The 14,987-nt window shown below is 39.2% G+C and overlaps 1 protein-coding gene across 6 annotated transcripts; it reads right to left on the reverse strand.

The window, feature by feature from the left end:
* Positions 1-559: 559 nt before the first annotated feature.
* On the reverse strand, positions 560-14,690 carry med25 (mediator complex subunit 25). Of its 6 annotated transcripts, none has more exons than XM_065278290.2 (20): positions 14,503-14,690; positions 13,911-14,051; positions 13,775-13,820; positions 13,562-13,686; positions 13,297-13,395; positions 13,076-13,196; positions 12,118-12,277; positions 11,800-11,933; positions 10,682-10,760; positions 10,333-10,574; positions 10,166-10,252; positions 8,595-8,680; positions 8,441-8,498; positions 7,162-7,269; positions 4,289-4,462; positions 4,064-4,171; positions 3,839-3,910; positions 1,495-1,656; positions 1,249-1,357; positions 560-1,111 (listed from the first exon to the last, which is right to left on the reverse strand). In XM_065278290.2, exons 2-20 carry the CDS (start codon positions 14,045-14,047, stop codon positions 1,005-1,007), a joined length of 2,214 nt encoding a protein of 737 aa, XP_065134362.1. In that variant the 5' UTR covers positions 14,048-14,051; positions 14,503-14,690; the 3' UTR covers positions 560-1,004. The 6 variants fall into 6 exon arrangements, with proteins under 6 accessions (XP_065134362.1, XP_073670050.1, XP_065134370.1 ...); XM_073813949.1 differs by having other exon boundaries at positions 8,595-8,677; positions 11,800-11,936; XM_065278298.2 differs by having other exon boundaries at positions 1,249-1,354; positions 11,800-11,936.
* Positions 14,691-14,987: the final 297 nt, after the last annotated feature.

Consider the following 14,987-nt stretch of genomic DNA (forward strand, 5'->3'; position numbering starts at 1 on the left):
GCCTGAGGATAGTCTCAAATAAGCATTATCAGATATCACATCAGAATGATGGCTTATTAACAATTCTGATCACATAGGATCAGAACCGCACATTCAACGGTTGGTCCATCTCACTGCACAAATCCCAAAATCATTTTGCGCACATATGGACGTATTTGTGAATATCGCACCATGCCACCGATCCAAGGTAAACGCTTATGTGACAATGTGCATGCCTGCTCCGAGTTGTACAGCACAATGTGTCTATGTGGTGAGCCTGATTACGTGTCATGCCAAGGAAAGCATGGCCAAGCGAAGCCATCTGGTAGAACTACTTGGCACAGGGGTCCACTGTATGGTCCGTGACATATTGGAGTGGTTAATTTTAACACTGTGACACCATTTGGCAGAACGAAGCATTTTGCAACCTATCACTCTACGCCTGTTTCAGTCATTTACTGGCTGCTAACACACCACTACCAGGTTTGCACACCCACAAACACAAACAAACAATTCCTCTATAGGAACTAATACGGTTTTACTTATCCCAGTACCTTTAGTAAGAGCTTACGCAATAAAATGCTTGACAAAATTATCTTTATTTCAGCTCATAAAACAACAAAGTCTTAACTTCAAAGACAAATTAAGAAAAGTAAAATCTATAGAAAGTAAAAGTTTCATAAAAATACAATAATAACCTGATAGATTAATCTTATTGGTGTGGGATGAGGCGCCGTATGGTTAGAGAGAGAGCAATGAAACCGAGCCTAGCTCTTAAATCCTACATTCGCATGGACTGAATGAACAATAACAAAACCGCCCACAGGATTCAGTGATAAATGTGTTTGTGTGTAAATGTATCGATGAATACATGAGTATGAAAATGCTTCTCTTTCATCACACCTAAATACCTCTATTCATCCCGTATGCTTCTAACAAAAACCGTTAAAGGAATAGAGCTTGGATGATCCCCATGTGTTTTGTAATGAAACATCTGAAGCAAAGTCTGATGGATAAAGTAGTCCTTAAAGAAGATCCCTAAGAATTTCATCCTCCATGACACTGGACACCGGTTGCATCCCAGGATTCTGTGCGACTGGACCTCGTGGACCTGTAGGCATCATCATTTGACCTGTGGAAACATGGGGAGAAAATGTACAAACTTACGATATGTTTTATAAACCAATGAATGAAGGATCCTAAGAAAACAACAACAAGCTCAGAGATGTGATGACACTTAACGATACCGAACTGATAATAAAGCATTACCTTGGTGAGACTGTCTCCACTGGGGCTGCATCTGAGGGCCTCCTCCTGGTGCTTGATGACCCATCTGCTGGATAGGGTGCATGCCCTGCATACCCTGCAGCCCACCCTGCTGTAGAGAAATTGAGAGGAGAGAATAAGATGGATAAATAGTTTAGATTTCAATTTAACAGGGATGTTTGGTTAAAGTAATTATTGATTAAAAAAAAGCAACTGCCATTAAAGTGAATCACAGTCAAACGAACTCACAGGTTGCTGTTGGCTAAGGAGGAGGCTCCGGAGTTGAGGGTTTGCTCCTGGGTTTGTGAGGCGGAGCATGCCACCAGGAGCCTGGGCTTGACCTTGTGTTACTTGATTGGGTGGGGCACCACCAACCGGTGGCTGCTGGTTTCCTGTGGCTACTGCTCTCAGCTAATGGACAGTAAAATCACAGCAATTAAATAAAAATAATAAACACTAGAAAGAAATGCTGGAAAACACGCAGACTGTAAAAAAGGATGGACACGAATTTAAGTAAAAAATGTCTGACCATGAGCGCTGCCATGTTGCGTAAAAACCATAGACTGGAAAAAGATGGACGTAGTGTCCGTGATGTCACCCATAGGTTTCTGAAGATCGTTTTTGAAGCCAATACTAGGCGGTGCCTGCCGTCTGCATCTTGGCTGCACGTTACTGCGCATTCCTCTGGGATATCCAAAAATGGGTAAAGAGGCGGGACATGTGTGAAGCTGAGGTGGCTGATTGCTGAAACCACACCCGCCTAGCTCGACTCTAGTGACAGCAGTGGCTGATCAACCATCAATCAAGTGGCCACACCCTTAATTATGCAGGACTTTAAGGCTTAATATAATTTAAATGAATGAGTTACAAAAAAATTCACCCCTCACTGTTGTCATGAAGGGCAAAATTAGCTATATAGACTAAAAATACTTTTTGTACCAGGCTGTAAACATATTATTTTCTACTAAAGTTGGGCATTTTAACATGGGGGTCTATGGGAATTTTGAAGCCAGCCTCTAGTGGTCAGTCGATGAATTGCAGTTTAAGTCACTTCCGTATTGGCTTCATCAGAGAGATCGGAAGTTTGCCCTTCGCTAAAAATGTCACTTTGGAGCCAGGGTATGCGCAGAAGAAATCGTCTGTGGAGCCATAGGTGGAGCCGTGGTATCAAACTTCCTCCTAAATGCTCGCGCGCCAATCATAATGACACGCCTTCATTCTATAGCATCAAATTACTAGTAGCTAAAATGAAACTTGAAGTTTTTTTAATTTGGAGCAGAGTCACGTTCGTTTGCATGGAGAGGGCAGGGTTTATGACTTGTACTGCAGCCAGCCACCAGGGTGCGATCAAAAGCCAGGCTTCACTTTTCAAGATGTTTGAGGCACACCCGGTAAAAAATATTATACAAGCCTTAACTCTTTCCCCGCCAGTGTTTTAAAAAAAGTTGCCAGCCAGCACCAGCATTTTTCATGATTTTTTACAAAAGTTTAATGCCTTCCAGAAAATGTTCTTCTTTAAATATATAAAATCATACAATATCAAATGAAAGAACAGACCCCCTGCTTTTAAACAAAAAAAAGACTTTCATCCTATCTTCATTAGTTCTCTTTTATCACCTCTCAAATATGGGTAGGTTTCTTCAAAAACACCAAATTTTGAGACCAACGAAAAAAATTAATTACACTTCAATTATCTTTTTTTCAAACATCGTCAATGTTGGGGAAAGAGTTAATAAAATGCGAGTCATATCATGCAAGAGTGCAGTGTAATGATAATAGAGGTATTAGCAAGGAGATATTTAGCAATTTCCCAAAAGTCCACTTATAATGCAAGTGGAGGTTTCTTGCACCAAAAACAGCAGCTTTACATGATCATTTTCCACCCTCCCTCTAGACTCAGTCACAGACTGAACACCCACAGACTGATATTCATACAGATTGAAAAATATTCCAGTTTTTTAAGCCAGTTAGCAGCAAGCAAACTAGAAATCTATGAGAGGTACTGCATATGGTGTTTATTTCTGATCAGTATTTTAGGAGCGATTTGAATACGGATTTTAATATTTCTACTAATCTGGATTTTTGTACAATTAATCACGATGCAATTATTCAAATGTATATAAATGTACCCGCCCTTAAATGAACAAAAAAGGCATCTCTGGCTAAATAAGTTGCCGAGTAGAGTTTACGCAGACAGTGAGACTACCATCCATCTGACCCTCAGAATTAAACAGGCCTTCAAGACTTCTATATGTAAATAACTTCTGTTATGTTTGGCTAACCTCTTCTCATGTGAAATGAGTAACGACACCCCCGCCAAGACACTGAAAACTGAACAGGTTGATATGTAAATGTGGGCGGCGGTTTGTGACATCAATACAGTGACACATTCTGAATAACCTGTTACTGCGGCTCAGTTTCCAAAAATGGGCCGAGTTGACTGACGAGGACGCTTCGCACTTCGTGAAGTTACATGGTGTGTTCGCAAGATCGGTGCTGAAAGTGCAGAAATTGGAGCCGTGAGATCCTGCGCTCGCAGGAAACACGGTCCTCTGTGTGTATGCGTGCGTGTAATTATATTTCTGAATCTCACCATGTTGTTTTGTCTCTGCTGGTCCTCCATCAGTGTGACTTGACTGACGGAGGGTAAGCCCACCACCACAGACTGAAGCAGAATGAGAGAAGAAGACGAGGAGACAAGGAAGGTTTAGAACAGCATGCACGTCTCCAGCAGAAGAGATTTATAAACAGGGTCAGTGCACAGGCCCAGAGAGAGAAAGTGGGAGCAGGGCAGGGGAGGGCAGCACTGCTGGTATACCTGCTGTTGCACGTTGCCATGCGTTACGGGGATGGGACCCGGCGGTCTGTTGAGGAAATTCTGATTGGGCGGGACCTGCCCTGGTTGCATCTGAGCTGCGTTGTTCATCTGGGAACAGGACAAGAGATTAATTGTAGACCGGGTGGTGACTTATAAGTATCGAAACAGTAGCACAGGGCAAACTTTCTCTTTATAATACTAAATGTTGTATTGTGCATGACTTACCGAGCGGTGCTGCTGTACTTGTTTGTGATTGGTGATAACCTGTCGAATGCCATTGACGAATCCGCTCTGGTCATTAGGAATGAGTCCCATGAAGATCCTCTTCCTAGATGAGTATAGCAGCATCAGCACGCGCACCTCACACGGTGCACTGTGAGGGAAGTGTACACAGCCAGCCTACACACACACATACAATATAAATCAAGCTAGGTACCAATCCACTCATCAAACTAAAGTGACGGGAGAGCTGCCTGAGCCCACATGATTGTATTTGTGCAGAGGATTAAAGTGAAATAAGTAGCCATTTTTCAGACACAGAGCGTGCCTAAAACTGAATTTAATCAGTGTTAATAGTAATTCTCTACTGACAGATCTGTTGGTCTGTGTCAAGGGACTTAGCTTCAGGGTACAGGTTCGTTTGAGATTCATTTCCTATTTCATAAGAGGTGTTGGTGGTGTGACACTGCTGATGGAAATTTCTGTTGTGGCAGACTTAGCTAAATACAATCTACTGTAGACACACTTAAAAGCAAATGATTCCCCCTAGAGGCTAAAAGGTGTCATTACAGACATCACATTCTCTAGAACAGGGCAGGGTTTCCAACGTTTTTTGGTGGCAAGAACCCCTTAGATGAAAGAGGCATGGAGCAGGGACCCCCTGATAATAAATGTGTATAACATTGATATTTAAGTAAGCAGTAAGGTAGGAGAAGCTGCTTTATCATATTAGGCACAACGTAAAGCTATTCACCAATCAGAATTAAGGACTGGAACTACCGTTTTTTTAATAATTACAAACAATAATATTGTCACAAAGCAATATTATGTTAAGACATACCTTATTATTGAAGGTATTTGCAGTGTAATACATTTTTTATCTTACTGTGAGATGGACAATTACACATTTACCTGAACCTGAGCTTTTTAGTTTATGGAGATGACTGATCATGAATGTCACAAAGTCTTTCTGTTCTGGTGAGAATAGAGGTTGTGTACAAAACGTCAGTGCTTTGCAAATGCGTCTTTTTGCCTTCTCTGTGTGTTGATGCGGGTGAAGAACACATACATGCTACTTTATCATTTTGAGGTATGTTACCTTTCTCGTGGATCATTACGCAAGTTTGTTCAGGAGAACAACATGCAACGAATCCGCAGCATCTTTGGGTTTAGTTCAGATTTCAATCCGACTATTAATCTTGCACCATCAGTAACCACTGCGCAGGTTTCATTGATTTTAAATGCAATAGTTTTGTCATAATAGTATGGTGTCATGTGCCTGTCAAATAAGCGCTTTAGCATCAACAAATCTGAAGAGCTTTAAACAGCCGTCCAAGTTCAGAAATGTAGTCAAGTCACACTGATTCTAAAATTACAGTCTAAAAGAAATACAAACGTGCCTATATGATTTTTCTGTTTTTATGGTGCAGAGGTAATGTGTCGCTACTGCTGCTTCCCGAGTGGGTGCTGGTTGAGCCTTCAGATATTTTGTTTTTGTCCACAGGCTAAAATTGCACCGCACGTGGAACCTGCAATAAGCCTATGCGGCAACTTAAAGGGAACATTGGTTGTAACGTTATGTATATATGTTTTGGATTTATAACAACAACAACAAAAAATGCTTGTGAATAAACATTTTTGGGCGACACCCTGCAGTTTCATCACAGACCCCCAGTTGAAGACCCATGCTCTAGAACAGTGGTTCTCAAAGTTTTCGGCATGTAACCCACCACCCCCTTGTGTATGGTAATCCTTTGTGCCCCCCCACAAAAACATAAAACAATCTGAAATTTGAGAACACTTTACAATAAGGTTCACTGATATGCTCATACAAAAAATGCTGCACAACAAACAGGTTTTCTCGTAGTTTTTGTCTAACTCCATTGACTTGTATTAGATGTGCTGTGAGGTACGGTATTACTCCGCCGCCGGGAACGAAAAATTTAGTTGTTTGTATTCTTTGCAATGGCAATGTCAAAGGCGGATTATCGCCACCAACTGGGCTGGAGTGTCTATTATTCAAGATCTCAACGGAAGAATGTACGGGTGTGAGGCGTTTGGAAAAAATAGGTCCACAAGTTTACAACGAATGCTAAAACACCTGTTGGAAAGCGATTTTTGTGTGAGCATACCATTGAACACCCCTGACCACTTGGTGAGTTTCACGTCTTTGTAAACGAAAGTTTAATGCATTTTAGGAAGGATTGTTCCAGTGCACCATTAAACCCATTGTCGGGCCAACATCATATGTCCAAATTTCAGTCAAAACCGTTCTATTTCATCATAAACAATCTGAAAACAGGGCTTTAAGTGTAAAATACCAAACTTGTCCTTTAATGTTAGTTAATAGAAATAAAGCTTTTAATTGTTTGTTCATGTTAGTTCACAGTGCACTAACTACATTAACAAGATTTTAATAAAGTATTAGTAATTGTTGAAATTAAAATTAACAAAGATTAATAAATGCTGTATAATTGCAGTTCATTTTAACTAATGTAGTAAACCAATGTTAACTAATGAACCTTACTGTAAAGTGTTACCGATTAAATTATACAATGCAGTGCTGTTGGTTAGTAGTTTTACTTTTCTGAGGTTTAATTACACAGAATGTATGATGAATTAATGTATTTAAAAAAAATGACATAAAACTGGGGCCCCCTCTGGTACCCTCTTATGCCCCCAAAGGGGTTTGAGAACCACTGCTCTAGAAGTCTGCAAAGGGAAAATAAAATCCTTGCATAAAAGCTGAGGAGACACTAAAAAAAATAAAGCAAAGACTTTTGTGCAGTTTTGAAGTTGAAAAGCGATATATCTGTAACTGTGCTCCTCTGTTTATAAGAGGTAATTCCAGCTTGCACTCGCACTGTAATTATACTCACAAATCCATTGGCCATAATGCGATACAGCCCCTTCAAAGACTCCACATCTTTATTGGTGAAAAGAAACTGCACCATACGTGAGTTTCTGAACAGAGGACCTAGGGTAGTCTATTGAAAGACAAGAAAGAGAGTGAAAGGGTTAAAGACTCCGAAGCAACGATTAAAAATAGATTTGCATTACTCAAAGTGCTTGCAAGGCATAATGTGTAAACAATTCTGAGAAAATAACAGTTTAGCAGTGAAATTTAATTGAGTTGGTAACTTGTGTTACTCTATTTTGTGATAAATGAACACTTGCAAACAAGACATTTCTGATTTAACATCGTAGGACTGTGGTGAGCGGCGAAATGAAAAATAACACACAAGGTGTGTTAGTATAGGGACAACACATTAAATGTGTCGTCCCTATACTAACACACCTTCTGTGTTATTATTCATTGTGCTGCCCACCACGGTCCTGCAACATTAGATCAGAAATGTCTTGTCTGCATGTTTCATTTATCACAAAATAGAGTAAATCGAGTTACCAACTCATTTAAATTTCTGTAAAAAAACTGTAACTGCGTTACTTGATTTAAAAAAAAAATACTTTGTTACTTGTTCATTACCGCTAAAAGTAGTGGAATTACAGTAACGGAATTACTTTGTAACCATTACTCCCGTCACTGTTTTTAACACATCTTGTGTTGTCCCTTTCATTTATTTTAACATGAAATAACGCCTTAAATGGCATGACACACACAATGTGTTAAAAATTAACACATCATTTTTTGCAGTGTATAAGCCCTGTCTGAAAAGCAGTTTTTAAATGTCTTTGAATGAAACTGTAGGTTAATAGAAGATTTGAAAGCATTAATTAAATAATTGCATAAAACTGAAATCAGATACAAAATGTTTTGCACAGAGAATAAATCTGCATTCATTGCAGTTGAATGAACTACAGAACACTGTGGAAAAAGTAAAGGCAAGAAGAAAAATAAGGCAAGAAATAATTATGTGAACAAGAAATTATGAACATCTGTTCACACTGCATGCACTTTTTCATTAAATAAACTACACTTAAATGTTTTTTAAAGTAATGATATGCAGATTTTGGTAAAAAATCATTATCTCATTTTTAACGGAGATGGCATTTAGTGACTTTTGCATCTGAAATCTTCACATATTTACTTCTGACCTTTAGAGGGAGCCGATCTAAATTTTCTGAACTTTAACACCTTTTACTAAAAACATGATAAAAAAAGAGAAAAACTTTTCCTAACTAAGAAAAGTGCCTTACCAAAAGCTGCTGAGGGATAAGCTGCATGATTAGTTTCTGTGGCCACTGGTCTGTGTTTCTGCAAGAAAGAAGACAAAACACAAATCCATCTTCTCTGAGCAGCTCCATTATGTATCCTAAAGTATGCAGATAGTGGCTGTAATGCCATACTCACAGATTCTCTCCTTGACTGACTTGAACCTGGCAGGGCAGGGAGCGTGTCAGTTTGGTATTGGAGTCCATGGATGAAGCCTTGGGCTTCTGCGGTGATTGATGGAGAGAGAGGGAGAGGTGACGGAGAGGGCGGGAAAAAAAGACAGAATAAGATGAAGAGGTTAACATACAGAGTAAAGAGACCTTGTTGGCAGAGACGGATGGTTAGGCTCAAAGCTCGATGTAATATACAACCTGCCTGTGCAGCTTCCAGAAAATGAGAGATCAACGTAACAACGGGACGGCCGCAACATTCTTAAGTCAATAAACACGTTGCAACCTACGAGTAAGTGGACCGCTGCCCACCACCTTCTCCATGATTTCAAAGGCTGATCACACAGGCCCGGTCCGTTTGTTCAGATCTGTGCCAGAGCTCTTGAATAGACATGATATCACTGAAACAGGACTCATCTGCGGATCGACAGAATTACTATTGATTTAATTTACACACTGCAGCTAGGCAGCAGTGTTTGTGCTGGAGAATAGAGTGCGGTGAGCCGTGTGAACTCATCATCCAGATGGTAACTCTTATGACGGGCCTCTGCAGTGGAGTGCGCCGCCTCGCTTGATAAGCGTGCGTTGGTCTGTTGGCATGTTATTGACCAGATGGTGATGATAATAGCGCGGCGTGAATGCATGTGTTTTTCCTATCTGATCATTTGTGTTGACCATTGTCAAAAAAAAAAAACACTTCAATAGCTGATGGGATTTGTTAAATGGAGATGTTTTAAAATTATCGCATTGCCACTGTGAGGTGGTCAGTAGCACTGCGTTAATCTAAACGGGTTGGCCTCTTCCATAAATAAATAAAAAAATCAACCAATATCATTGATCCCATTACACTCTGTGCTAATGGCACCCCAGGCACCACTCCCAAGAGTTGAACAGATTACAAACAATAGATCACCAACAATACATCAATGCAACAGAATGATTTCTGTAAAAATTCACACGCCTAGAAAACTCAATGAATGCGTGTCACAGGTGGGTTAAGTGGGTTTCGAGGTTTATATAAGACTTTAGCATACCAACTCATTATGCAAATATGGCAATACATCAATCAACAAATATTAGAAATATTCTTGTTGTGACTTGCATAATTTTGCAAGTGTTGCATTTAGCGTTGTAATTTAAGCCTGAACCGATAAAGGAAAATAGCAAATTATATAAACGTATTAAATTGTGCATTATCTGCCCTCATGAAAAAGTGAAAGTGACAAATAAACGGTAGCCCAAACTCGAAATGTGACCTCTGCATTCAACCCACCCCAGTAAGTAGTGAACAAACGCATTGCAGTCGTAAACACACACACACACCCGGAGCATTCACTGCAGCGGCCGGGGAGCAATAGGTTGAAACGTGCTTTGCTCAAGGGCATCTCAAACCTGCCCGCGGTGAGACTCAGACCGGTGACCTCCGGGTTACAAGCCTGACTCTAAATATCAGACAACAACTGCCATCCAAATTTTTTTTAAGAACTATAATGACATGATGAATTGATATATTTGTACAAAACACCATTATAGTCTCACCTCTTGCCACTCTAGAACCCCACTCCATGCCACAACTTTGTTGGCAACACCCTGCTGCACTCCCGGCTGAGGCGCTGGTACAGCAGGCTAAAAAAATGAAAAAGCATTGTCGGTAAAAGAAAGCAATGGGAAATGGGAAGAAAAGTAACAGTATAAATAAATCTAACCATGCCAGGCTGAGATGGTGGCGGCGTCTGATTGGTAGGCTGTGGTTGAGGGGCCTGAGGTGGCTGCTGATTGGGTGCAGGCGGGCCCGGGGGCTGTACTTGTGGTGGCTGCTGCGGCTGCTGTGGTGGAACTTGTTGCTGCGTTAACACTGGTGGTGACACTGTGGTAACTGTGGATAGACTGGGTTTACCAGGGTTTAGACCTGCGGATTGACTGAAGGGAGGATTTGCCAATTGTGGGACTGCGAAACACAAAACAAACCCCGAACAAAAACAATTCAACAAATGCTGTTTAGATGGGAAATGACCAAAATGCAAGATACAAAAAAAGAGATACAACTTGACCCACATCGAATCTTCTGCTGCTGATTGGCTGCTTCTAGTGCCATCTGTGCTGCACTATGGGCCGCGTTTAGAGAGGGGTTTGCCTATGGGAGAAGAGAGTAGGAGCTTTATAAAAAAACAAATGATCATCATCTACCATATCTATAAGATGTTTTTTAATTAAATTATAACAGCACTTAGTTAAAGTCTTTAAAAGGTGAACTGGGCTCCAGCTTGCCACCAAAATTTGAGAGTGTGCCACTGAATTTTACATCCAGTCGCACATGTGCGACCAGTAAATTTGGCCTTTTTTTGTGATGTGACACTGAATTTAAAACAGCACATTGTACTTTCTGCATCTATCATCCAAGTATTTATTAGTAATACAGTGTATTACTTAGGAGAAATGTGAATATTTGGTTAGCATGTTGATTTACGGTATGTGCCCCTAAATTTTCTGGTTGTGCCCCTAAAATTTTCAGCTGGGGGCCACTACAGTGGCCTAGATAAAAAATTTAGTCTGGAGCCCTGTTGAATGCCACTCCTTATGCTAAAAACACAAATGCCTCAAATTTAGCACTGAAAGCCTTATAAAGAGGAGACAAAAAGATTGGTCTCTTATTGACAAAAACTCTTGAACTACTCTTATTACTATAACAGAGTCAAAGTCCAAAAGTAACATTTGACATTACCTGCCAATAGCAGTGACAACTGTAGCAAAAATTTACTAACCAATAGAACTAAAATTTTGCATTATTTTTTTTAGAAAAAATACAAACAGCACAGTCTCTAATGAAGCGTTATTTACAGCTAGCACAAACTCCTACAAAAACAAAAGACTGACCATTGTTTTGTTGCTTACATTTTGGTGGCTTTGCAACTAAAAACCTAACTATAGTTACCGCTAACCAAAGTTATAATAACAACAAATAACCTTGATGTAGTATATAGCAAATATTTGAGTAACTTGGTGTTTTTGACCAGTGCTAACTTTGGATCCTAAATACAGAAAACCTCAGAAAACTACTTATTATCAACAAACCTCCCATAATAATCTCAGAAAACCTAAATAGATTCAAGTTATTTTCTACATTTCACCAGCGACATTTTGCTAATAAAGTATTTCCACCAGGACAGACGCACCTGGTATGTAAGAGCTGAACTTATTTGAGGAGGACCCTGGGCTGCAGTTCCCAGAGGAGATTGGGACACAGGCAGAGCCTGGGGTGGCAAGACAGGTTTAAGGGAAACTGCGCCAGAACCTCCTCCTCCAGAAGCTACTGGATATACAAAATAGGGAATAAAAACATTAGTGAAACAACAATGCTGATACAGTAAAATACCATTTTATATCTACATCTAAATTTCCTTCAAAGGACTGCTGAGAAACACTGTTAATACAACAGCTTTATGAGGTTCTCAAGTAAAAAAAAAACAATCAGATCAAGTTTTCTTTCTCACCTGGAAGTGCAATGCCCCTTACTAACACCATGTGAAAGGGGTCTTGGCTGTAGTCGGGATGTGCGGATTCTGGAGGCCCTGCTACAGAGGACGCTCGCTCAAATAGAGATCGAAGTGCTGGAAGTTTCCGGGGGGCAATAACAGAAAAATTGATCCCCCGCTACGGCAAAAAAAAGATCAAAATCTTAATCACAATCTCATTTTATATGGTCAAAAATAAGGCTGATAGTGTGAAATTTTGAAAGTTTTGAAGCTATTAAAATTATTTTAAAAACTATTTTTTTTAACAAATGCTACTATTTGTGCACTATTATTACATCTAACTAAAACTAAACTACAATTTAAAACCAAGAACATGTCAGAGCCAATGTTGTAGTTGGCAGTGCTCTGACAAATGGAGCAGACGCACTTTCGGTGACGTGAGTTTGAATCCCGGCTCGAGGTCATTTTCTGATCCCGTACCCCCCACTCTCCACCCTGTACTTTCCTGTCCTCTCCTTATATACTGTCTATCAAATAAATGGCCCAAAAACATTTAAAAATAAATAAATAAAAAGCAGTGAAATCCCCAGGAGCTACTTCTGAGGTATTTTAAATACTACATCAATTATAGTAGAAGTACCAAGTCTACACACTTCATTCATTCATTTTTACAAAGATTTCAATCTTTGACATGACTTACTAAATAGGTATTAAATATATCAAGGTAATATTTTTTTTTTTAAATGTTCTTTTCATTATGTAGGATGATTTTATGTAGATACAGTAAATCACAAAAAAATGACTGTAGCTGGGTTTTCACAGGCTGTAAAGTAAGCTTAAAACCAACTTAAAATCAGTACTTAAACATAAATGACCATTATATAATATTACAAGAACAAGCTGACATCAGCATTTTCAGGAATATAGACAGAAATTAAAGTACTGATTAAATACAGGCAGATCAGTGCAGACTCACATCGCGTATGATCTGGACCAGGCTGTCTGCAGTGCAGCCTGTGTAGCTGACGCTCTCCACGGCTGGTAGTAAGTATGGAGGAGAATTACACAGCAATACACAAACCTTGTGAGTCTGACCACTAAATAATAAAAATTAAGAAAATACAGAATTATCATCAATTTCTGAAAGAAATCAATAGTAATTTTCTTCCTTAGAATTTAAAAAAAAAGTGCACTCACATTTGCTCCCTCATCTTTTTGAAGTCATCAAACAGCTGAAGGGCCACAGAAAGACCCTCGGCTATGAGACTGCAGCTTTCTGCTCCACCTCCCATGAACCTGTCCAAAAATACCAGTGTAAACCTATAGCTCTTAACATTCATATTAGACAAATTCCATCAATACACTAGTCTTAGATCATTCAAGGAAACTTGTCTGTAAAGCCTGACATACAAATACATGTGCCAAGATTACAGAAATATATTGAAATATATAAAGCTCATACTGAATGCTGTCAATCCAGGAGACAAACTCGAAAGCGGAGCTGGTTGGGGCGTGACACTGGACGTAAGACTCTGGAGCACAATCCACTGTGTTGAAGACCACCAATCCATACTGGGTACCACCATACTTAAATAAGAAAAGATTGAACATTTATCAATTGATGTCACATATGAAATGACAGCAGTAATGTGGAAGATCAGATCACTGAACTTACATCTCCTCCAAAATCTGTTTCAGCAGGTGGTCCTCCATTAAAATATCTGTCATCAAACAAAGCAGGTTAGTACAGAAACCATGTTTTTTGTCACATATAGGCTGTTTGAATGAATGAAACAGGTGGTGATTCTTACTCTATAGTTGGTAGTATGTAATTCTTTCTGAGTGATTCAAAATATGGACCAAGATTTGCAGTTCCCTCTATGACAAATACCACATCTGACACCTGATTCAATCCAGACTTAGACGTGGGGTCCATATGGGTCACCATGTGTCTAAAAACAAGGCATTAGATCAGTAACATATTGCACTTTCATATATATAGTATGATAAATTCCATGTAGTTGTCCTAAATGAGTTATTCAAACTAAGGTAACGAAAATTATATTTATTTGTTTTCATCTATTATAAAAGCAGGGGTGTCATAAATAATCACTGTACCTAAAAAACTAGTGAGTGAAGTGCAACCAAGAAAGCATTTGTTAAACATGATATCTTACCACATGTTAAGATGATGTACGATATTATACACTACACTAATAATACATTATTAATTACATATTAATGTTGTTAAACATCTGACTGAGATTGTTTTCATCTAACGTTATTCAGACAGTAAAGCACTTATGAACTGCATTAAATTGCGGTGATGAGTACCAATCTTAGCATGATACGTTAGTTAGCCAGCTGTTGTCATCAAATGCTAATTCGGCTCGTGTCTCTTACCTGCTCGTAGTATTTGACTAATTTTCGACGAGAATAAAAGGACTGATGCAGTCCTTAAACTCGACTATTTAAACCAGCCTTGAAGACGTATCTTAAAGACTTCACTCAAACGTTAACGCAGACCGTGATGACAACAAACATCACTCGGCAATCGACAACACGGTCTGGTCTCACTCACGTTGACTGGGCTGGTGAATCGAGTTATGAGTAATCGATTTTTAGAAAAGAAATGTGTCCATTTTAAACCCAGTTTGTCCGATTCTATTAAACATTAACATAATTATGTTTGAATAAGGAACTGGAATGTCTGCTTATTAAATAAATATATTATAATATCAAGTAACTATGAGAAAAACTGTATGAAGTCAATTTTAATGTACACTTTGTTGTCAAACTGTATATAGTATAAGCAGGTACACCTAATACTAATAAGTATTATTAGCCAAAGTACAATCACTGTGGTCATAAAAAATAGTTAAAAGTAG

Source organism: Paramisgurnus dabryanus, chromosome 3 (assembly GCF_030506205.2).
Source record: "Paramisgurnus dabryanus chromosome 3, PD_genome_1.1, whole genome shotgun sequence".
NCBI classification, from domain to species: domain Eukaryota; kingdom Metazoa; phylum Chordata; class Actinopteri; order Cypriniformes; family Cobitidae; genus Paramisgurnus; species Paramisgurnus dabryanus.

Coding starts and splice junctions, on each gene's coding strand:
- med25 (XM_065278282.2), bottom strand. CDS start 14,047: ATGGTGACCCATATGGACCCCACGTCTAAGTCTGGATTGAATCAGGTG. Junction 10,761..11,799: donor GTTCAGCTCTTACATACCAG/GTGCGTCTGTCC, acceptor CTTCTCCCATAG/GCAAACCCCTCTCTAAACGC. Junction 4,463..7,161: donor GCATTATGGCCAATGGATTT/GTGAGTATAATT, acceptor GTGTGTGTGTAG/GCTGGCTGTGTACACTTCCC.